Raw genomic sequence first — 25,340 nt, 5'->3', positions numbered from 1 at the left:
GGCATGTCTGAGATGCACAACTCAGTCACATGATTATCTACTGATTCCACAGCAGTCTTTTAATTAATTATCAGTGTCATGGCACTTCTGGTCTTAGGAATGGGCCCCGTCCATGCATAATTAAAAATAAAGATAGATTTCAATTGAACAAATAGTAGTGAAATGACCAGGGTAGGTGATAAAACAGCTCCTTTGTCATTCATTTAAGCAAAATTAATCCAAACACTTCCATATGCTAATAAACTGCAAAATTATTCACTGAGATGGTTTGTTCCTTCATCATGTCACAGTGTCAAAGGATTTGTCACCAGCGCTTCCGCACAGATTTTCAGCATTTTTTGCATATGTAAAGAAGTCTTAAGGGAGACCAGCACAGGAGCTCGGGCCCTACAAAAAGCCATGTCAGATATGTAAGAGCTGTGGATTCACCATGCTCTGAACATGCTAACAAAGAATAAAATATCCAAATATAGCTATATGTTTAATAAAGGCTGTAGATTTACACACTAGAGAAGCTGGAGAAGACCATTTCAGGCCACTCTGCTGCATCTGAGCCCCTGAGCTCCCAAATCCCTGCCACGAAGGAACTTGTGTTAAGAGCATGGGAGCACTTGCTGAAATTCGGTGTAGCAACTCCTTGCTAAGCTTACTGGGACATGAAGTTCTTTGAAGTAAGATACCTATCGCAGTGTTATTTTCCTAGTAAAATGTTTTAATTAAGGAAAGGCATTTATTTCCTACTCAATTATTATTTCTGGGAACGCTACCAGGGTTAGACATTTAACTTGTAAATGCCATGTATTTTGTCAATCCTGCTCGGGCTAATAAAGCCTATTTATTACTTCTACCCACAAACTGTCCCAACTATGACAAGCCCAATGCTTCCAGGGGGTTATTTTGATTTCCAGCCCTCACATTTGTTTAAAAACAAGGAGATGAAAGATCTGCTGGGCCTAACACTGGAGTCCTTTGGGGTGGGCTGTCAGATGTCACTTGCAGTGCGGGTGCATCTCAGTCTAAAGAAAGGAAGAAAGGTAAGACCGTTTCCTACAAAACCTACCTGACACAGCCTGCCTTGGTAATTGCCTCCTGTGTGTGCCCGTGACTGCTGCCCCTGCCAGAGGCTGCCCTTTCACCGCCCTGTGCCACGCTGATGGAGTGAGAGGACTGCCTGGACAGTTCACAAGGAGCTGACCCCAAAATTCGGTTCTCTGTAAGCAAAAATCAGGAGCTATCCCAAGGAACGGAGCGAGGAGAAATGCCTCAGCCTTGAGGCAGTAAGGCATCCGGAAGAGGACAGGTACACCGACCCGGTGGCTCAGGTGAAATTTCAAACCTCAGGCAAGAAATCGTGCTGCGCTCCGAGGCACGCTCTGGAAGGGCTGCTGGAAGCAACCCCCTGTTGCAGTGTGGTTCTCTACACCTCCTGAGGATGCCAGGCAGGTTTTTGTAGCATAAAGGATGCTTGAGGGCTTTGGATTGCCCTCAAGCATCATTTGCACTGATGTCAGAGTTCAAAATTCTCAGCACCAAAGGGTTCAAACCCTTACTGTAATCTGATTAATTACAGGGAGCAGAAACACCTAGGCTTCTTTGTAGCATCCTCACTCTTTCCGAGTGCAGTCTCTTCCATGCCAATGCCCCTTAACCTCTCTTTTTCCTGCTGGACTCTCTCATATCATGAGTCTTTGGGGAAGGGAACCCACATTTTTTCAATTGCATATCAAGAAGGGTTTTCAAAACTGACTTTTAATGCCATAGCTTTATGAAGGTGACATGATGGTTTGCTTCGCCATCTCTTCAAGGCTGGGAAAGGGAATATGTGGAGATCAAACACTTGGTCTACAACATGGGGTTTATGTAGGCAGTGAGAGGATTTGGATTCCACAATTTCCCCACTATTACTAATGTGTTTAGCTGCATCACAATCAGGACAATACTTAAAGCTGGCAGATTTGGAAAAGAACATTTTGTATAAAAAGACTTCGCTGTCACTGGGAAAAGAATGTCCTGAGGCTAAGAAACCCAAAACTGTCATTGGCAGCTGCTAGGTACTGAAGTATCAATGAGAAAAGGAGCAGGAGGTGGAGGGGGGAGTGAATAACACCTACTGCAAAAATAATCTATTGAAAGGACTGAAATATAAGAAAACTAGAAATTAGTTTTAAGGCACAGAGATCACACTGAAATAGCAGAAATGCTCACTCTTGAGTCAGAAGGCAATGGAGGGGGAGTGGGGCACACCTGTCTCTGCATTAGTGGGGAGCACGAAGAAGAAGGAGAGGGAGGATGGGTAATGCAGGGGTGATGCTGAAAGGGAAAAGCCTTGAAGCTCACGGGCAGAATATATGTATTTCACTAGGTTGTACCTATGGCAATTACACAGCTGCGAGTTAATTCTGCTTTGTTCTGATTTGCATACAATGACATTTAAAAGAGTGAAGCATTCCCTGGACTGATGCTCAGAACCAAAGTCTTCTACAGGGTACAGTAACTTGGAGGCCAGACAGCCGTGCTCTTTTCTTTTCTTCTGAGCTCAGTCTCTGGCAGAGCAAATATCGATTAGTTCATACGCAGTGGCCAACCCCAAGAGGGAGCACAGAGAGCTCCTCGGCAGAACATCCTGTAATCTGCTGGTTCGTGCATTCCTGTGGATGATGGATGTTGAAAGCCTTTCAGGGAGAAAGGTTTCCTACACTTTGCAGATAAAAGGACAGGAGCAGCAGCAGCATCCATTGCTCTAGCTGCCTTTTGAAGGAAGGAACTGCCTCCTCCGTGCCAGAAGGAAAATCCATGAATATTAAACACCAGGCGGCAAGTCCCAGAAGAATGCACTTAAATCCCAGAGGCACAATTTCCTGTCCATAGATTTTTAATTTTATTATTATTTTGGTGGGGTTTTTTTTTGTTTTGTTTTGTTTTTGTTTTTCCACAGGCTACTTAGGTATTCAGAGGGCTGCCAAACACAGGCTAGTTCTTCAGCGTTTTATGGCGTGCTAAGTGTATATTTGATCCGAAAAATGCTCCGTGACACCAACAGTCTGCCAGCTCCGGCTGCTCCTGCCAGGCTGAGTAATGCTGAGTAATCCTGATATTAAAAGCCGATGAAAAGAGGGGTCAGGAGTTCATTTGACCCAAGCTGGACTTCTAGATAAGCAAAGATAAATTGCCCAGCTCAATAGGTTATTTACAAACTGGAACAGCTCCCTGTGTGGCAAGGACATGCACACCGAGGCCATGAGCAGGAAATGGAGAGCAGGGTTTGTGCTGGGGGGGGGCTACACAAATACAGTTTGTGGCCAGCTAAAAGGGAATGAAGCACAGCATTGCACGCACAGGTAGCAGAAATGAATACATTTCAGATTCTGCCAGCCAGGCCTTGCTGGCTTTCAGAGGATCTGGCCTGGTGCTCACCCTTGGGTAAGTCATGGGTGTGTGGCTTTGCTATTTCCCTACTCCCAAATAAAGAGACAGCAATAGTTCTGCTATTGAATAGAGCTTTCAGATAGGAAACATTTACTGTTTCTGGGTGAAAGGAGAAAAAATCAACACACAGATGTCTCACAGTGATGCTGTGAGTTCTACCAGACAGTTATATACCAGTTATATACCATGTATAGTACTGAGTACTATAATCCTCCAAGCCTTTTTTTTTTTTTTGGGGGGGGGGCATTTTTTTTTTCAAAATTGAAGCAAGAAAAAAAAATCTAGAAAATTCTGATTTTGCACCTTATGCATATGAAGATACATGAAAATAATATCTTAAGAAATTTTAGGTGCTGCCCAAAACTGAAAGAAACACAACAATTTCTAATGGAAGACTGATGACAAACCTTACTCCCTGTCCAGTCTCAAGAAGCTGCCTACAAATGAACCTGAGAGCAGTGTTTTTAAGTCTTCTTGACTTACTGACCTTGTAACTTGTTTCTAGGGAAAAGACCCTAATTTGTACATTGCTGGGTTTGAACGATCGTATAGGTCCTGATGTTACGTGTAAAAGGGGCTGTATCAAAACTTTGGCCAACTGAACACCATCGTGTAAGAAGCATATCTGGTAGACACGAAGGCTATTTATAAGGAACTGGCAATGAACAGTGATGGCAGGTGGGGGCCTATTTTTCATTTGATCAAAAGAACGAGATCCTTTAAAGTTAAACTCGGTGGGAACACAAGGTGCTTCAGGTCTGCTCCTGGTGGTTATTTAGACCCACAGGATAGTTCAGGTTGGTAAGGACTCTGAGGGTCGTCTGCTCCAAACCCCAACTCCAGTCAAAGCCAACTTCAAAGGAAGGTGTGGCAGGGAGCTTTATTTATTTATTGTTAGCACAGAGCCTGTCCAGAACTAGGAAGACACGTTGCATTGGCAGCACCGTCACGCTGGATTAGAGATATAAACCGATGGTCTGAGTTGATGGTGTCACCGAAGACCCAGTGGCACTTTTTACGATGATAGGCACACCGTTCTCCAGACCTTGCCCTCAGCCAGAACTAGAGCTGGAAAGGATCCCGACGGGCTACTCATTCATTTTCCCTGTCCTGAAGCAGGATCAACTAAACACAAGTGTTTTCTGACAGATACTTGTCTATCCTGTTCTAGAAATGTGCCGCAATAAAGATTCCACAAGCTCTATTCAAGTCCACTCAAAGGCTTAATTGTCATTAGCATTCATTAGAAAGGCTTGCTTCCCTATTATACCTTGCTGAAACTTAGGCTCCTGACTCATTTTATTCCCAGGGGACCTATAGAACAGTTCATTACCATCTTCTTCATGCCAGCCCACTGCACACTGGATGACTGCTTTCAGGTCTCTCCTCAGCCTTCTCAAGGTTAAACAACTTCAATTCTTTCAGTCTTTCGTCGCAGGTGAGGTTGTCTACACCTCTGATCATTCTTATTGCTCTCCTATGGAATCCTTTTGCTCCACATTTTTTTTCTGAGAAGTAGTCTGAAAATTGTGCACAGCACTCATCTGACCCCTGGTTGGGGCTGAATAGAATGGAGGGATTGATTACACCATTCTTGTTCACTATGCAAACACCAAAAAATCCCCAAGTCTTTTCCTGAAGTTGATACCTACCAAGCTATTCTACTCCCTACATTTTTGGGAAAATGTTGTGTGCATTTGGTAGCCAACTTGTTTTTGCTTACGTGTGAAGTTTTGCACTTATCCTCACTGAATTGCTTCATTTTATTAATTTTATGTTATTATTTTAAGATTCTCTTGAATAATAAACCTGTTGGCTAGAATGAATTAAATATTACTTAAATTCTACAAAAATAATATAAACAAGATCCAGAAACTTCACAGGGAAAAATAAATAAATAAATAAGAGAGAGAGAGATATGAATTAACATGAAATGTTTGTTTTGTTGTACAACTACAAGTGTGTCTGGGAACAATAAGTGGCCAAGACCAGAGGGTAAGGTGAATTACAGAGGTGACTACCAACCTGATTACGATGGAATAGGAGGTGTTAAGGGATGTGAAGAAAGCCAGGGAGAGGTTAAGGTTTAGATCACATATGAGAATGAGTGAAAGAAGTGAAAAAAAATCAGCTCCAAAAGAAAAACCCCATGTATCACAAACCATAATACCAGAAGCAGCACAACTCGGCCAGAGAATCTGACTAAAGCACCGCATTTACAACACTTTTTTAACCTCATCTGTGACCCACAGAGGCCCCAAGGGAAACTGTTGACTTCTCCCAGCTCAAGTGTTACAAAAGCTCATTATATTTAAAGGAAAAACTCCCTGGGAAGCTTATTTAATTTAACATCACGGTTCAAGTGAATGGACGGGAAGATAAACAAAGATGGGGATTGCTGGCAGGCAAGTAGGGTGGCCTAGCTTTCAAACCACTGTGAATTTATTCAGTGTAAAGAAATAAATTTCTTATAGGTGTCCTTCATACACAGTTTGGAACCACTCATGAATTTGAGCTGGCTTTAGGGCACAGCTGGGAGTTAAGAAAAGAAGGGGAAAAACTTCTGGCAGAAGCCTTGAAGAGACTTGTGTTCGTTACCTAACAAGATACCAGCAAGACATTTAGGATAAAGCAGCAATGAACTAATTTCTTGACTCGGCTGGGTGAACGGATCAGTGCAAGGAGGCCAAGGTAATCCAGGGAGATCCTTAATTCCCCTCAGACTTACAGTAATTCAGAGCAGAAATGCAATGTAAGAGGTGGGAGCCACTTGTGGGGAGGATGGAGGCTGGTTCTCAGAAACATTTAAGTATAGCTCTCAGTTTAATATAAAAATAGGAAAATAGGATTGTAACCTGATGCACGATGCTTTTGAATAACTAGAAAGTGATAAATTCAGTGTGCATAGCAGATGAATCTGCCAAAAAAAAAAAAAAAAAGGGGGGGAAAGAAAGAGAATTTCCTCAGTCAATTTTTGATGCCATGGAAAAATTGGTCGAGACATGAACAACTTCAGTAAAAACCTGGTTAGTCAGAAAATCATCTCATAAATGCATAAATGCTATGCCAAATGGATGAAGTTGGCAAGCTGAGGGCATGGGGGTTAGAGGAAGAACACTATGCAACTTTTAAAAAATCTTTTGGGAAGTTAATAGAGTTTTACTACTGATAATAACAGTACCTGTGAAGTGCAGAGGAAGGGTAAGCAATGGATTAAACAATCAGTGTAGAAAGAAAAGGTGAGTAAGAAAGAATCTAGATATTAGCCATGTAATTAGTACCGAAAGGAGAGGGTGACATGGAAAAACACACCAAATATCTGGAAAGCTCAGCTGGAAGGTGGAGCTCCAGAATTCAAAACCCAAGTCTGTACAACTGAGAGAGCAGAGAGGATAACAAATTGCCTGGCTTTGCAGAGGATAATAAATACACACTCGATCACACGAGAAGGCCTTACAAAAATGGGTGGTAGAAGTGCACTTCAGAGATGTCTAAAGAGAACAAGCTGATTGTAGGTTGCTGTTTTCAGTAGAAAAGAGCCGATCAGGCTGTGGAAGATTCCCAGGAAAGCAAAGATAGCATATAATTGAAACTTATTTTTACCCCCAGACACACTCTACCTACTAAAACCATTGCAGAATGGTAGAAACGAGAAGTGATTCCTTTCCACTCCTTGAATGTTTCTGACAACCTGCTAATACCAAAAGGAAGTTTGCCAACCCAAAGTGAGCCCATGAGCCAGGAAATATAGTAAATGCTGGCACCGAACCAGCCAACACAGGTGGGAAGGAGGAATGAAATCCCCAAACATTTCTGGGGCTTCTTCTGGTGCAGCTCTGTCTACTTTAATGAGGTACAGCAGAATATCTGAAGGGAATCTCTGTTTTGTCTTGCAGCCAGATGACTGCCGCTGTTCAGCTGGAGAATGACAGAGGATCATAGAAGGTTTAAGTTGGATGAGGCCTGAGGAGGTCTCTCATCCAACCTCCTGCTCAAAGTGGGGTCAGCAATGAGGACAAGACCGGGTTATTCAGGGCTTTACCTAGTCTGGTTTTTAACAGGGAAGACAGAAGAGACATTTTAGGACACTGAGGAAATACATCGGGAAGGCATAATTCAACCTTCATCCCATTCCTTGGCCTTATTTTCAAGTCAGATTAAACAAGATCTGGCTCTGTGGACTCCCAAATATGAAATGAGTTTACTTTTAAGGGGTTTTTCTTCATCATTACCAAGAGTAAATGATGTCCTGGATGCTCTAGCAGATCCACCTTTTTAATCTACTCTCAGTTTCAAAAAATATGTCAATACGCTTTTTTTCCCACATGTAAACACTCTTGCTCACATAATATCTGAGACTGGTGTTTGAGCTATGGTTATTATCGAGTTGGATCGACATTCAAGATCAGAGTCCCACTGTTCCACAGTGGTATGTAGACATAAAAAGATTCAAGGCCTGGGCAGATATGTATTGGTCATGCCACAGCCATGAAAATGCCAGCAAATAGCTCTGCTGTTACATTTCTCACAAACATTAAAGTGTTTTCAAACAGTGCTCCTTCCCCAGCAAACAAAAAGATTTGCAGATGATTTCAGGGAAGATTTAGGCCACCAAAGACAAAACTGTGACCGAAGCCAAAGATATAAGGCAATTCCAATAGGGTTCTTGCCATGTTCAGAGAATCAATTAGGGAAATTTCCACCCACCGAAGCTAAGCCGAGCCAGCTATTCCCCTCTCCCCATCGTTTCTGTGATGTTTCTCGCACTCCTTGATCACTGCTTCTGTAGGGTTCTGTATTTCAAACAGAAGCTCTGTTTGTTGCCCTTCCAGTACAATCTCATGGGTTGTGAGAAAAAGGAATCATTCTGGAGGTCAAACTGAGAGTTTTAAGGGTTGAAAAGGGCTCTTATGATTGCTCCCACTCCAGCCTATCCTTGCTTTATAGTCCCCTTCACGCCAAACCAAAACAACCTGAAAAGGTCATCATTTATTATAATAAGGGTTCACTGGTGTGAAATTATTGTGCCACCCAAAAAGAATTCCTGGCAATCATCAAATACAGAACATTTTCACCTGTATTTGTTTGGGAGGAAATCTGTGGTCAGGACTGGCCTTGCTTCCGTATAATGGCTCTTTAGATTCAGGCGTGCTGCAGGGTAGCTTGGAAAAACTGTACTGCTATGAATTTACAGCAACACATAGGTCAGCACAAGTGGTGTAAAACTGATGCCTTGTCCAGTGGACTTTGTTGGGAAACTAACAGCAAACACTAGAAATACTTCTTCTTTTCCACAATTTGAAAAACACAACTGTTTCAAAAACCTACTTTCAGTGCAGGATGGGAGGCAGCAGGAATGGATGGCAAAGTCAAAGCAGTTGTCCCAGACAGTCAGCACTCTTCTCGATATCTGGGATTTTATCCATTAGAAACTGATCCAGTCAGGAGGTTTGAGGCCCACTTCTGTGAGTTCTGAGAGATCTAATAACCCACTAAATCTGTACCTTAACACAGCAGAACAGGGCAGGTAGTGAGGACTAGGTACCCACCTGGCTGTTTGTGGAGAACAAAAGATTGAAGAACACATCCAATGAGTTATGATGTGTGACGATGATTACATGCACAACATCAAAGAGCTCTGGTCTCCACCTAGCTACACAATAAATCTCTCTATGCTAATTCACTCACAGTCTACAACTGGAAGAAAACACAGTTTCGTTACTGGAGAATCTGGAGTACTAGAAAGAGATCTTGAGTTCATGGCATGCAAGTTGTGGGGACACAAACTGCACCAAGTCTTGAGACCTTGGTCTTGAACAATCCCCCCAGCTTGTATCTGTTTGCCGTTTGCCCTCACACCAGTATATGCAAAGCGAGCCCTCAGGTGTATGTGATAAAGCAGTGCCCTTATTGGTTGGTTGTCTTCCTTTTTGGAAATATACAAATTGAGAGAAAAGTTGTAAAAGTAAAAGGGCGACCCTGTAGCCCAGAGGAGATCACAAGCACTCTCTAGGACACAAGGTGAACAAAATATTAACTTCACCCACTGTATGACAATCTGTACAAAGAGCATGTCTCTGCAGAACTGTGACTGACATTCTTGTGTGAAGGCTGTGTCTGAAAATTTGTTCCATATGTTCTATATAGCTCTGTATTTGCTCAGACATTAATCCACAGGTCAGGATCAAGGTTCCTTATGTTCTTAAGTGTGTATTTGTTTTTCATTAGGCTGAGGGGTAAGCCTCATATTCTTTAGGACTTGAAAAAATACATTATCGAGTTAAACTATGCACCCTAAGAAACACACAAGCTGGAAATCAGTGGGGAAACAAAAAAAATGGCGACAGTAGTAAGGTTAGTGCTGTAGCCTTTGAGAAGGAAGTCTTACTAAATACAGGAATACAGGCCTCCTGAAAACAGTAGGTCTTCAAGAGGAGTGAAACGTTTCACACCTATGCAAAGCCAGTGCAAACACAGAAAGCTTGAAAATTCCTTTTGTAATTGTGTGTACGTAGAAACCCAACAAAATAAACTAGTTAACTTATTTTAACAGGTTCAAAACATTTATATATATATTCATATAAATATCTAAACAGGCAAAAAGCAGAAGAAAATTAATGCAACCTCTTCTCTGTTGGAAAGGTGGAATCAGCCCCGCTGCTCGCCTGACCTGGTGCAGTGTCACAGCCACGCAGGCTGGACCCCCCCAGCCAAAGAGCTGGCCCACAATTAATATGCAGAAGGCTCTGATTTTCCTTACATCACCACCACTACTTCTATAACTATAAGGATCTATTTTTAGAAACAACTAACTCATTTCAGCTGACATATGATTAATATGCAACATAAGAAAATGTTGTTTAATAGTTTAATGCCTTTACGCATAATGCAAAATTCTTTAAGGATACAAATTAAAACTGCTGCAAACTTTCTTTAACTATACACATTTAAAATTTAAATTATGTTACTTTGATCATTTGAGGTCTAATGCTGAAAGATACTGAACATCTTGTAAAAGTTTTGTGCTTGACTTCAACTTCTAAATAATTAGTAGACTTCGAGGATTGTCTCTTCTTCAGCTATCATGGAGGCAGAATTTGGCACCCAGTAATGTTTTATAAAACAAACTTCTTTAGAGAATAAACTCTACAGAACACCAAAATATCAATAATAAATCCAAATATTAAAGCAGAAGCCTGAATCCTAAAAACTGTAAGTCTGAATCTCAAATTTATATAACCATATTTAGCATTACATCAGTAATAAAAATAATAGATTAGACAAAACTATAATACTTCCTCAAAAGTATGCTAAGGGTACAGTGTACAAATGGATTTCAAAATTAATTGTATTGGCAACAATCTGGCTATTTTAAATGCAGTTAATGCAGTTTTTGTTTACTTGCTTTAACTCTAAAATCCTAAAAACAAATTAAGGTAAAAACTCTCAATTTCTAAGGAACTCTTTTCTAAGTCTGTGGAAAACGACATTCAGTATACCAGCAGCTGCCGTCTACTCACAAAGTGTAAAATAAGCTGAACACAACAGTTGAGCAGCTGCTGATACAGTTCAAATAGTGTCTTTCTAACATCAGATTAGAAGTATTTTTACACAATCACTTCACAAAATATTTAATATTAAAATCTAAACATCCATCTAACTCAAATATATTTGTCGCGTTCCCAAAGGGTTAATATTGTCTTGCTTCATTTCTTACATGTAGTAATTTAGCTCTGAACAAAAGCAGCTCCCTGCTGGTTACCTTGGCTAAAGGAAACACAATGAACTGGTAAAAACCAGTTTTATCTCACTGCTGTTGCCTAGGGCTACAGACAAAATGAAGTAAAAAAATTCACATGCAGAGTATTAGGTGCTTATGAAAGATCCAGCAGCGCTGTTGCCTAGTGATTCAGTGAGGAATCAGCATAGGCCAATGAGGTGTACGGGTACTGAATAACATCCCCGATGACTGCTTTACATCTCCTGCAATTCTGTCATACACCCCCATGATTTCCCAGTGGTAAGAATCACTTTCAAGGGAACCTGTCAAAAAAAAAAAAAAAAAGAAAAAAGAAAAAAATTGTTTTAAACAAACAAACACAGATTACTATTTTAGGTTTTCCTTTTGGATGGTGATACTGTTCTAGATTACATGTCTATCCAGTGTGAAATGCTCTTCATATCTAGTAATAATTATAATTAGTATTAAGATATCTTAACAATTAAGGTTATCCTTTAGTTTTGAGATTGCAAATATATGTAACTGAATTGCAAGGAATACGTTAAAGTCCAAAGCAAAATTTATCTTATTATGCTTTTCAAAAGAGCAACCAAAACCATAGCATTTATAATTCGCAACTTTTTCAATAATGCATAAAGATACTGGCTTTTGTGGGTTTTTGTGGTTGCTTTTTTGTTGTTGTTTGTTTTCTTTCCTTTTTTTTTTTACCATCCACTTTTCCAGTCCTGGGGTGTATTTGTTGTTGCTTTGGTTTTATTTCAGTGCTCTGTTACACAGTAGATTTCCTGACATGAAAGCTGCCTCATTAGCAAGGACTACATTTTGGAAAAGAAGCTACTTCAAAGATAAAGGATCCTTTTCCTCAAAGAAGAAAACGAAATATCTCCCCATTAAGACGATATGTGTGTTCTACTTTAATGACATTTTTCTTCCATATTAAAATATAATATTCATATTAACAGAGCATATAATACATATTTAGTTGAAGCAAGTGTACAGAGGGAAAGCAGAAGCATTTCAAAAAAATCTTTTCATCTTCAACATCTCTAATCTTAAAAGACACATTTACTATATAGAAGGATAAACAACATGAACAAAAATACAGGCTTTTTTTTTAAAGATAACTCTCAAATTCTTCACTGAGATCAAGCTGTTTGCACTTTATGTTTTGTATCTGGTCTCTGCCACTGATCCATTCTTGATGTTTCAGAGAAAGATGAAATATCTTCATGATGCATGTAGTCTAATGTGCAGTAGGAGTAAAAGTATGTCATGACTCCTACAGTAATTTACTCAGGAAAAGAAGACCAAAACAAGAGAAAAAATACAGGTACCTCCTAATAGTTATACTGCCTTTAAAAATGTCCTAATCTTTCAAAGCCCCAGACAAATACCTTTTGTCCAAGGCTGTGTTTCTTTTTACTATTAATATGCAGTTGTCATTTAATTGCTATTCTCGTAAGAATGACATGTAGAATCCATTTGCTAAGGCATCTAGATGAATTTGTCAGTGCGTGATAGCAGACACTTCTGACACATGAAAAGACATAGTAGGACAGCGTGTTACGTTTTGTCCATGGGACAAAATGGAAGGACTCACTTTTGCCAGTTAGTGGTTAGTCTGAAATATGTAACACTAAAGTGGTGTTTTGCCTGTGTACCTATAAACACTCTGATTATTGATGTAAATATTTGTCTTTCTTACAAACCTATTAAATTGTTCACATTTTATTTCGTAGTCAGGCAAAGTATGAATGACGTTGTCTCTGACAATGTCCTCAACAAAGGGTATGAACCTTACAGCAGCATGAGTGTCAGGTGTCTGCATGTTGTAACCATTTCTGAAATAAATAGAATAAACTTGTTTCTGTCCTCAAATCTTGTTCAGTAATACTGGAGAATGAGTGATCTGGCAACACCAAGTACTCCATTTCTCAGGAAACGGGAAACCCTTGGACTACTGCTTGCTTATTCAGTTTATGGATTCCCAGAGACTATAGTCCTTAATGAAGCAAGAAGTGCTGAGCAGTAGCCTAGCAGCAAAGCATACCAGTCTTGCAGAGAGAAAAATATAACTATCTTATATAAGAATTACAATTAGATAAAATGGAAACATACATACAATAGTTGTCTAGTTTTCTACTTGGTTGTTACAGATGCTGTTCTGGTAAATGATGGCCTTCAAACTGTGACCAGCAATTTTGTCTGCTTTACATGTTTGGCTTCCACTCAGAAATGTTAAAAAGATCGATTTTCTAAGTGAAAATTACTAAAGAAAGATCTTTTGCAATAATTTTTCAGCAATAATGAATGCCTGGTACATTTCAGAAAGCCTGTTAAGGCACAATTTCTCATTCCACCACACCCATCAGAAATGTCATGGCATTAAATCAAAGGGATTTTGAAGTTACTGCACTTGTATAGGTAAGACAAAGTGTACTACAGTCATGCTTTACAAAATGGATTTTGAGTTTCTTTCTTTCTTTTTTTTTTTTTCCTTTAGGAGTTTTATGGTAATTTTAAAACGCCATTACCTGTAAATATGAAAATGAAGGTATTGAAGTGAAGGTTAGCGTAGTTGTCTCTAGATTCTTAATATGATGATAGTAACAAACAAAACTATATATGCCTGAGACAATAATGGAAATTCAGAATTGCCCCCACCTTTAGTGGCACTTCCAAGGCTGTAGTTTGCTGCAGGGATTCCATTGTTCTTTTTACCAATGCTGTAAGGCCAAAAAAGTTGAAAATATACAGCTTTATTTTCCAGTTAAAACTGTTATGTAGTAAAACAAACAAACAAACAAACCATGCTTTATATTCCATTACATAATAGCTGCATTTTTTACAAAAAAAAAAAAAATCTACCCATTTAAATTTATTGAGAATTTTTTTAAAGTTAAATTTCATCTCTTGTGGAAGAGTTCAATTCCTTATTTTAAGTTGAAATTTAGGTGAAAGTTGGAGAATTATTTAACTTATATATTCCATAAACACAAAAGTAAAGCACCGATATACGTTATAAAGAGGTACAGCTTGCCTGACTGCTGCATTTCTCAGCTTTCAAGTTCAGTACAAACAAAAATAACCTTCCCTGTGGGATAGTTGAGCTATCAAGAATCAAAACAATTGAACTTCAGTATGATTTACGTAACTTAACTACTCATCATGTCATAACCCCATGCTCACTATTACTGTGAAAAATGCCTCTATTATTAATCCAAATCAATCATTTGGGACCTGATTTGTCATCCTTGGTCAGGCCAATTAGTGTTTTGCTTGACAAAGATTTCTGCTGCAACAAAATGTGGTTCTAAAAAAATATAATTGAAGAGAGATTCAGTGGATAAATAGCTTTAAAAAGGAGGTAACTTCTGGCTAGTGAAAGTGAAAAGGGAATACTGGGCAGCCCCAGCGAGAAAGTTATTGAGCAAGCTCCATTGCTTTGACAGGATGGCTGCCTACATAATATATGTCATCATGTGCCCCACAGAACTGAGAAATAACAGAGCATGCAATATGTGGTGATAATGACTAGGCTGAAAAACACATGATTGCTTAGAAGGATTCTTTGAAGTTATCCCTGGATGCACATCATGGTTCTTGTGCAGCTGAGGTTAGATGTAAAGAAGCAATGAGAACTCCAAGAAGCAGCATATGGTTGTTGCTCTGGCTGCTGTCGAAACCTTTTCTAATGATGCCAGCACGGAAGAGCAGTATGTGATGTTTTGTGTCACATCTGTGACACCGAGGATGGCTTGGTAATAATGAGGAGGATAACTAACTTCTGCCTGAACAGAAGTGGAGTGCTTCTCCACTCTGTGCTGGCTTGCTCAGACTCGGGTGCTAATGAGCTGTCGTAAGGTTTTCCATGAAGTCCAAATTATGCAGTAACTCAAAAGATCAGTGGCTAAAGTGCCAAGGCTGGGGAAAATGAGACATATGTTGACACATGTTGACACCTACAGAGTTGCTTCATGTTGGATTTGAGGTAGTTTACGGTCTGGCATGGGACACAGCATCATTTTTGGAGAGCAGAAACAAACATGACAATCACAACTTGTGAAAGCATGGGGAAGTGTTGGTCTAAATAATTATCCATTTAAAATTCGTTCCAAGTCAAGACGCTTATCAATACAGCAGTGCTGGACTGCCTCCATCTTGAGAAGCCCAGTCTGAATTTAAACAAGCTGCCAGCTCCAGGAGATCAGCAATGCAGCAGACATCAGGGCACTGTGACCAGGCGGCGTGCCTTCAGAAGGCTAAATGGATTGCCAGGCAGTCCTGGGGTAAACAGTTTATCATTGGTAAGTCATGGCTATGACAGAACAAAGCTTTTGTGAGAGCACAGCTTCTGGATTCCGCTCTTACAGAATCACTCAGCTCTGTAGTGTTCCACCAAAGCACTTATGTACAATCTAAGGGCACACTCAACTCTGTACAACTTGGGTTTTTTGAGCCGTTAGATAAATAAACAGCAATAGACCAACAAGGCAACGGGAGGAACAGCCCTTTTAGATGAAAAGAGCCCCGATGTACAACAAAATAGGGAGTGTGAGTCAGCAGCATTGATTCATGGGCTGAAAGATGTGATAAAAGATGTGATGTATGATAAAAGGTGCTGCATGCACATGCACTGGATTAGAACAGTTTTCCCCGTAGATCTCTAGATCTCCAAATTGGACTAATTCTCTCCCATATAACTGTTATCCCCCAAATGGGGTTCACATTGGCCCTGATGGTTGCAACACCTTTCTCTGTTGGTTCATACACTTTTTGTTTTAGAGCATTTGGCATGACCAGAATTCTGTTGCATCCTTAACTGTTTTTAATTTTAAAAAGCACGGATGAAAGTGGCCACATCAACATGAGCAAACCTAATGGTTCCTCATTCACTTTGACAACCCATTAACCACCTCTCCTTGGATTTGTTCCATTTTCTTCCTTGTTTTTTTTGTTTGTTTGTTTTGTTTTGTTTTTCTGTTTCAGTTCAGCTCCCTGTGTCATTTCTTATGTCACACTGACTTCTCTGTCTCTTCCCAGAGTTTAGTGGGTGGCATGGTAAAACCATTCATTTCAAACAATCTCAAGTGGTTTTGACCGCATTTCAGCCTTTTGAAATCATACTTTTGAAAGCTTCCAAAAGATTTGCCTACGTCTATTTTACAGCAGATTTTGAATTAAAAAATAAATAAATATAAAATGATAACTGAAATGTCAAGAAAAAGCAGCTGTGTTACCATTCCTGTTCAATAGTCTGCTAAGACAGTAAACAATGAAGAAGGAAGCATTTAAATTAATGGCTGGTTTTGCACAAAAATAAATAGGTAAACTGACTGAATACATTGAGGCTGGAAATTAAAAGTTCTAGATTTCAGAAAGAGGAAATTCTTGAACAGTCTCCCAGTGGGAGTAATTTTTCATATGGAGATGATCATTTATAAAAGAGACCATATGGTGTGGTGATATGTAATCACAGGAGAGATCCCCTTTAGTCCTATGTACATAATGTCTGATTCTCCCTCTACACTCTCAGATCTCCTGAAAAACTCTCCTCTCTGAGTGCTCAAAATAAAGTATCCAGGCATACACAATTGTATTATATATACACAATTATCTCATATACTTTACAGAATAAAAACACGATGTTTAAATAGATCTGTCTCTACCATCCCTAATTTTTTGTCTCTTTAAAGATTTATATTGGAGGCTTTCGGGGGAATGATTATTTATGTTCTGTCAAGTACCTAGAATATCTAGGGCACATTAATTATTAATTTTAAAATGTTCCTTTGCAGTCAGCCATATACTGCAGTGGCATCTGTTAAATGCCCTTCTCCCAACCTTTGCAACTTCTCTCTCAAACCCCATAGTCAGCAGTTATGGGATTTGTTGGTTATGCTCATTCTGGAAGGTTTTGTAAGTATGTCATTTTAAAATATTATATATATTTCTTATTTACTCCCCCGATATTAATGACAGCAAAGTAAAGACATCACAGAGGAGCAAAAATTGTAATACGTATTAGATTTTTGTCAATACTAGCCATAATAAATGTGCTTATTGAAAGAGTTGTGAATAGGAGCAAAGAAAAGGCATGTGTGCCTGCTGTGGAACAAAACCTTGTTTGTCTCTATCCAAGTGAAGACATTTTTCAAGCTCATTCACCTATGAAATTATGACTCCAGAAGCAAGTCAAAGCTGGCCAGTCATATGATCTATGGAATAGGGATTTTTACAAATTAAAGGCTATCTAGAGGCATTTTAAGCATCAGTGTCTTTCCAGTTAGAAAAAGGCAGCTCGGAGAACACAAAATGTCACTACCTTGTGATGACCAGTTCATTCTTTTGTTCTTCTGTTACTTGAATCCCTCTTTGAACATGTGCACTTTTTTCATGCAGCTGCCTCAGTATTCATTAAGTGAGAAAATGTAGCAGAATAAAATGAAATTTTGTGGATTTTGAATGAGCCAAAAATTTCTACTGACAGATTTTATTTTTTTTATAAATCTAAGCTATTGTTCTTACATGACAATAATCTTAACTGATCTGAATCTTAAAACAAGTGGGCTTAGTTTAATTTATTTTTTTTCTTAGATTGGTTCTTTCGGTGTTCTTACTCTTCAAGTAAGTATTTCAGCTGAAATATTTTATACCCAGTAAAATCTGAAAAAAAAATTTAACTGTATGCTTTACAGATATGAAACATAAGAAAGGATGCAGAGATGAATTTCTTTACTTCTATCAATAATGTGTAGTCATAAATGAGTTCTAAAAAAAAACTTTAAAAATTATTCTAATTCATTGTGATATTGAGCAGTACAACACGAAGTACTGGAATATATATATTTCTATAAAAATATGAAAAATACATTATTTCAAGTAGCAAGTGGCTTTCATTTAATTATACTTCTCACTAATGGATGCAATTAAGCAAGCATAGTGACAAGGAACATTCCACAGTAATCACCAGTGACGAAGTTTACCTTTCAAATCCAACAGGTATATATGGAATATATATCAGAAGCCAGATCTTACAGTTGCATCTACGGGTATCCCTGTACCATAAAAAAAAATAAAATCTACATTTCTCTGCCCCTAGGTGTATTCCCCCTTTTAGCGGTCATGTATTCAGAATAATCCAAGGGCAAATAGGCATTTCTAACTGAGTGTGGAGAGGTAGTCTCAGAAATGGGTAGTCTCCCACAAAAGGAAAAATTGGGTTCTGGAATTCCTGAGCACTTTTTTGAAGTCCCTGTGAAGACTCACAATTTGATTTGAGCACCGTCTGTCTACCTGATTACACAGATTTCAGAACTCTGAGATGCTGAGCCCTCTCAGATCCGAGAGCCCAGTTTTTGCCATTCCCAAAATACCATCTCTCTTTCTGCTTCCTGGGTTGCTTGAAAGCTCAGGATGTGAGGAAGCCAGACAGGCAAGCTGGCTAGAAACCAGGCAGATTATTGATGGTAAAACTGACAATCTTCTGTCAAAACCAAACCAATTGCTGCCAAATGTTTTGATTTGATCTTTCCAGGCACCCTCCAATAGAAAATGAAGATTTTTATAAAGCTCTTTTGCTGTCCTTTTCTTGCCCTATTTAGGGAATTTCAAGAACTGAGTAAGTGAATATGCCGTATCTTTGTTGAAAATTAGACAGTTCAGAGCAGCATGCGCTATATTGTATTTCAGTGTATGTCAAAGCTTGGACACTCAAAGCTTCATTATAAACAGAGAATGTCTTGCCTTGTCCTGTCAGAGTGAACAGTAAGCATGCTATGAAACTGTGGGTGCTGGAGTCTGAGGAAAGTATTCCCCCGATACACAGATAAAAGCCAGCAACTTACATGCAGCATTTTGTGGAAAAGAAGATGTTATAAAAAAAAAAAAAAAAAAAGAAAAAGAACACCTTATTGCTTGCCTCTTGTTTATCAAATTCAAAAGATTCAGAATAATCTGAAAAGTACTGAAAAGTCTTGTTCTGACTTATGAAGTCCTAAAAAGGAACAGAGAAAGCACTGGCATGATGATTGCTTGGTGGCAACACTCAGCCTCTACTCATATATTTGCCGTTGCTTTCCCGAAAAAGTAGATCAGAATCATGACTGGAATCAGAATGCAAATACACTGAATACTAGGCCAGTGCTTTCTTGGTTCACACCGAACGCAGAAGAATAACACACCACTGATCTGTAGTCAATTAAAGCCATCACACCCTGCTCTTTAGCTTTAAGTCCATGCCTTCACCTTTCCCAAGCTTGGTGATTGTACAACTGAGATTTCTCTCTGGGTCATTAAGCTTCAGGGTGGGATCTGCAAGTCAGCATATTCTGTAATTTAAAGCTTCTGAATGGGCAAAAATCCCCATTAGATATGGAAAGATGAAGCTGACAGCTAAAGAATATCAGCAAATAAAAATAAGAAGAGTAAGGACATTACAGAGAGAGAGAGAGAACTTTGGGTAATGGGATGAAAATCATATCTGGACTTTGAAAGCACTGAAGTGAATGAGAAGCCCACATCCTTCTGACACTCCTCTTTAAACTCATACTAAATTTGTTACCTCAGTTAACAGCTCCTGAAATAACTGGAAAAGATTGGAAAAAAGTCTTCCTATTTAGTTTCATCCGAAAGGAATCTGGGTCACCTGCTCTCAGACTGCTCTGTGATGTGAGCCCAAACCATTCACACTGTGGACTGGGGACAATAGGGAGGTTTGCTTCCTACTCATACTTCTCACTGGAAGCTACGTGCTAATTGAGATGCACCCTTCCTCTGCCTGTTCAGGTCATGCAAAATCCTCATTAATGACACTGAAGGAAGAGCCAGCTTCGGTCACTTTTAAGAGCACTATTAGTTCTACCAGCAGCAGAACTAATTACTGCTTAAAAGAAGGCAGCGTTCAATGTCTTAGGTTGGTCTTCAGTGTTCAGGACAAGACATTTTATCACTCTTCTGTTCTGAGGTATGTTGAGTATATCTGAAAATTACTGTATTGCAGAATTTTCTTTTTCTCTTTGCCTTTTAGGGCAAATAGAGACAAACTTAAAAATCAATCTTCAATCAGTAGAATGAAACAAACTTCCACGTTGAATTCTGAAGGCTTGGCAGCCTGTGTTAAGAGCAAGGGTGATTTCCAAGGTATCTCAGACCTCTAGACTGCATAGCACAAGTTGTTTAAATATAGCAGAGCAGTCAAGGATTTGGCAGCTGGGATCTGCTACATACTGAGAAGGGTATTTATGATGACCAGTGATTCCCAACCTCTGACTCCCACCAAGGTTCAAATTCAGCAGCAGACAGTCCTTCTCACAGATGAAACTACCCTCAGTCAGCTAGCTAGTGTTATCTCGCATCTTTGAGGAATGGCATGTACTAGCTTCTGATGAGTTTCTACCCATACAGCAGAACTCTATTAAGGAGAATTAAAATACAACACTGTTTTCAAAAGATTGATAATTTCTGAAGTAAAACATTCTGCTGGTCATTTCATTCTTTTTGAAGTTTCTTACATGGTAATCAAGTGTTTTCTCTGTTTTACTGGAAAATTATTGATTTTGCTGAATTTACTACAAATTCACACTAATAACATCAGAATTTTATCTGATGAGTGCAGAATCTGTGAGTTTCTATACTTAAAAGCAATCGTGAACAATTTTCATCTTTTGGGTATAATAATACCCAAATATATACTTAATAATTAATGCAAATTTATCATAGAAACATAGTATCACCAAGGTTGGAAAAGACCTTCAAGATCACCAAGTCCACCCATTAATCTGACCTACCAAGTCCCATCACTAAACCATGTCACTTAGTGCCACGTCCACAGATCTCTTAAATACCTCCAAGGATGGAGACTCCACCACCAGTGCTTGACCACCCTGTCCATGAAAAAATTCTTCCTAATATTCAGTCTAAACCTCCCCTGGCATAACTTGGGGATGTTTCCTTGTGTCCTATCACTTTTCACCTGAGAAGAGACCAACAACCTCGCTGCAGCCTTCTTTCAGATAGTTGTAGAGCGTGACAAAGTGCCCCCTCAGCCTCATTTTCTCCTGATTAAACAACCCCAATTCCCTCACTTGCTCTTCATAAGTCTTGCTTTCTAGTCCCTTCACCAGATTCATTGCTCATCTCTGTACATGCTTAGGCAACTCAATGTTCTTGTAGTGAGGGACCCTAGTCCTGCTGGCCACACTATTTCTGTTGCAGGTTAGGGTGCCATTGGCCTTCTTGGCCACCTGGACATGCTGCTGGATCATGTTCAGATGGCTGTCAACCAGCACCTCCAGGTCTTTTTCTGCTGGGCAACTTCCCAGCCACTCCTCCCCAAGCCTATACTGCTGCATGGGGTTGTTAAAACTGCAGGACTCAGCACTTACCCTATTTAAAGTCAGGTGACTGGACTCAACCCATCAATGTAGCTTATCCAGATCCATCTGCAAAGCCTTCCTTCAGGCAGAACAAGAGTCCCACCTAACTTGGTATCAGCCACAGACTTACTGAGAGTGCACTTGATCCCTTCATCTCGATCATTGATGAAAACGTTAAACAAAACTGATCCCAATGTTGGTGTAAAATACGAAAATGAAAATCATTCTATGCTGTCTTACTGATCCCATTCAATGTACTATACTTCCAAACTCTGAAACTACAGCACTTTTAGACACTGGCCTTTTCGGAGTAGATACTGCAATCTCTGGTAAATTGAATAGTATGTTGTTGTTTTTTTAAATTCAAACCAGATCTGAACACCTGTATTCAAAGGTCAAATGTTAATATATGAAAATAAAGCATTACAATTCCCCCAATATATTGAACTTAAATATTTCCCAGATTCTTTGTTTTGATTAGATGGTGTTTTAATGTTCTCATTATGAACCAATACTCACAAGAGGAACGTATGATGAAATGAGACAGATGGCAAATTGTACCATTTAAATGAATGCAACACAGGAAGTTGAAATTGCTATTTAGATACTTAGGTTATAATGCAATATATTTCTTATATTGGTTAGTTTAAAATATTCATGACCTTATGATAATTGTTTCAGCCAAAAATATTGTTCAGCTTCAAACTAGACCAAAGTTTGTGAATTAACATTTGGTACCTACAGTAATGACTCCACTACTTACTGGAGAAGAGACCCAACAGTCCCATATGTGCCCTCATTTGCTAGCTAAATTTGTACCAGATGCGGAGACAAACTTTAGCTTAGGAAATAATGTCTGGAAGTAAGCCAGATGAGAGGATTAAAATGTAGGCAGGAACTTTTAGTAACCCTTAACCTCGAAAGTTCCACCATAAAGTTCTCTTCATATAAAAGAGCCGTAAATTAACTTAGAAATTACTATACCTTACATTCTCACATTAAGATTTCATACCTCTTTATGTAACAGGCCCCAGTAAGAAGTATTTAGGAAGTTACTTCCCAAGACATTTTTTTCAAACTGGTTTATTTCCTTCTACAACCCTCGAAACCTTGGAGAAAGTATTATTGTTTACTTTTATGGTTATATGCTATATTAATTCTTGTTGTCTAAGCAGTAGATGATCTTTGAAGGTCCCTTCCAACTGAACTATTCTATTCTAGCCTAGTCTAGTCTAAAGATACCTCAAGTTATTGTGGAAACAGAGAGACAGGGGGAAAGAGAAAAAGATTACATTTACCTGAAAATTCCTGGATTTGAGAATCTTCTACTTCAAACAACAACTCATCATGAATCTGAGCAATTAACCTGAAAAAATCCAGACTTTAGATAACATACACATGAAATTTCTAATAGTGCTTTCAACTCATGCCATCAACTAATTTTCAGGTGCACAATGGATACACTAAAGTGAATATAAATATCTTAAGAAAGTTAAAAAATCATTAATGAAATTAAAAGGATTGCTGTTCCACATAGGCTGAAAAAATAAAAGCCACGGTCTTAGACCAAAACTGTGCTTGCGAACTTGTGAATGCCATTCAGGGATTTGATGATGTGACAAGGTATTACTTTAAACTAATGGAAATTGCAGAAAATTGCAAGAAATAGGACAGGGCTTGTTTTGTTAATATAGCTTGTTTTCTCAAGCTGAGTTGGAATAAAAGCGCGAGTTAAGTCATTAGCAAGAGTACTTGGCTCACTGGTATACCAATAGTAACTCCTAGTATAGTGTTGGCCAGTGACTTGAATCCTTTCCAGGAAATAATCCTTTCATGTAAATGCAAAATAAGACTCCTCATGCTGTAAACAAGTAGGTTGAAGAACAAAAATGTAGACATAAATACACAATATGATCTGTAGCCTCTGCTATTAGGACAGTTGTCTTCATAAGAACAGAGTGTACAACTGAAAGAAGTAACATCTTAAAATCCATGCAACTACATGTACCTGAGATCTTGAGTTTTGTTTTTCTCTTTGTCTGTATTAGCTCTAAATATCAATCGGTCTCTTGCATATGGATTGTGTCTTAATTGTTCAGTGCTTACGGGAATAGCACCCTAAATTGTTGGTTTGGGCATAAAAATATGATCACAGTGGAAAAAATAAATGTTTTTGATTGAATCATGTCCAAGGCAGAATAGACATAATCTAGCACATAAAATCTTTGAGTGCAGTTCTCACATAGAAAGGAAAAGTAGTGTGTGTCTGATTAGACTGCATTCCTGTTAGGTTTATTTTATTACTTCTTTAACTGTTGCAGGTGGGAGTCTAAGCCATGAAACTGTAACACCTATTTCTGAATTTCTTTGCAATTCATATATAAAATTTAAATTAAATATGCCCACTGTAGACTTTTTTTTTTTTAATACCTAGCAGTTATTCATTCTTTAGAAATGGCTGAAACATCAACATGGTTACTACTTATAACTTTCACAGCTTTCAGGAAAATAAGCCTAAGATAGTTTCACACTGCCTTAAATTACAATGTGACATTGACTAACAGTGTGGTGAGCTCTAATAATAGATCTTAAATTATTAGTCACTTACACCACAGTCAGAAGCAGAGTGAAACAGATTAACATATTTCTAATAGGAAATGGGGACATGGGATACAAAAAGAAATAGATGAAAAGACCAGGATCGTCTATAGCAAGAGAATACAGTTATATGAAAAGTTCTAATTTCCAATGCAAGTAAATTAATTAAAGCAAGAGATTCCTCATAATCATTAAAGTGACATGCAAAAAGACATAAATCAGACAGAACTGTGGACATTAAAACCTCTGAATATACTGTGAGTCAATTGAATAAGTGAAAATAATTGCATTGATTAAACCAGTGCAATAAAAAATGTGATAGACTGGTTATTATTTGTATCAGAGTAGTGTCTCATGACTTCAGTCAGAATTAGAGCCCCATTCTCTGAATATTTAGTAAAGAATTGCCCTTTCTTTGATGAATTTACAATATAAATCAAATATTTTATCATCAATTTATCAGGATTTAGTAATGGGGGAAGAAGTGGATTTTCTAAAGCACTCAGCATTAGACCAACAGGTCACCTCAATTCCATGCTAGAAATAAAGCTGAGCTTAGGAGGAGCAGGGCTGGACCAGAGATTAGTGTTCCCTTCAGTAAATCAGAAAACCTATGAGAGCAATGTGAACTGAACCCAGATTTTCTGTCTGGACAACACAGTAGACTTGACCCAACTATGTGTTTAAGTTTATCTACTGAAAGCAGCACAGCTAGTGTCGCTTGATTCTCCACCAGAGCTGAAAGACCCTATTTCTCAGTGCTTCTCATCCTCAGTTATCGACTCAGTTACACTGCCCACAGCTATCTGAGTAACTGCACAAAGCTGCAGAATTACATCTACCCAGTCTTAATTATCTAGTGCTTCATCAAAGGTTCAGGACAATATTCTGTCTGCTAAACTAGAACAGAACTAGAAGTCATAATCGTTGGTCTCTTTCTAGCTATGTTACTCTCCTGCTAAGCAATGCACATTCATTTAGAAAACAGGGATGTTGTCTATCTCAGACATATGTGATCTAACAAGTAAGTATTTCTAACACTTACATTTTAATTAATGCTAAACATGATTTCCCATCTTGATGTCGAGAAATGGACTAGTATCAACTATTTCCTTCTTAATTTTCATCACACAATTTTTTTGTTATGTTCTCTTTGTCTTGTCCCTCTCACATCAACACCACAGGTTCTCCCCTGGGAG

At 38.7% G+C, this 25,340-nt stretch overlaps 1 protein-coding gene across 2 annotated transcripts in view; it reads right to left on the bottom strand.

Annotated features, from left to right (window-relative positions):
- Positions 1-10,051: 10,051 nt before the first annotated feature.
- POLN (DNA polymerase nu) overlaps positions 10,052-25,340 on the bottom strand; it is a 110,606-nt gene continuing 95,317 nt past the window's right edge. For both annotated transcript variants that reach the window (XM_040556361.1, XM_040556360.1), the window contains exons 23-25: positions 22,842-22,909; positions 13,832-13,893; positions 10,052-11,469 (exon numbers count right to left, since the gene is read on the bottom strand). In XM_040556361.1, coding sequence (XP_040412295.1) covers positions 11,401-11,469; positions 13,832-13,893; positions 22,842-22,909 — 199 coding nt within the window. In that variant the 3' untranslated portion in view covers positions 10,052-11,400. The remainder of the gene's footprint in view (positions 11,470-13,831; positions 13,894-22,841; positions 22,910-25,340) is intronic.

This window comes from Cygnus olor, chromosome 4, assembly GCF_009769625.2.
Source record: "Cygnus olor isolate bCygOlo1 chromosome 4, bCygOlo1.pri.v2, whole genome shotgun sequence".
NCBI classification, from domain to species: Eukaryota; Metazoa; Chordata; class Aves; order Anseriformes; family Anatidae; genus Cygnus; species Cygnus olor.
The sequence above is the reverse complement of the archived record's forward strand: the minus strand, read 5'-3'. Positions and strand labels throughout refer to the sequence as shown.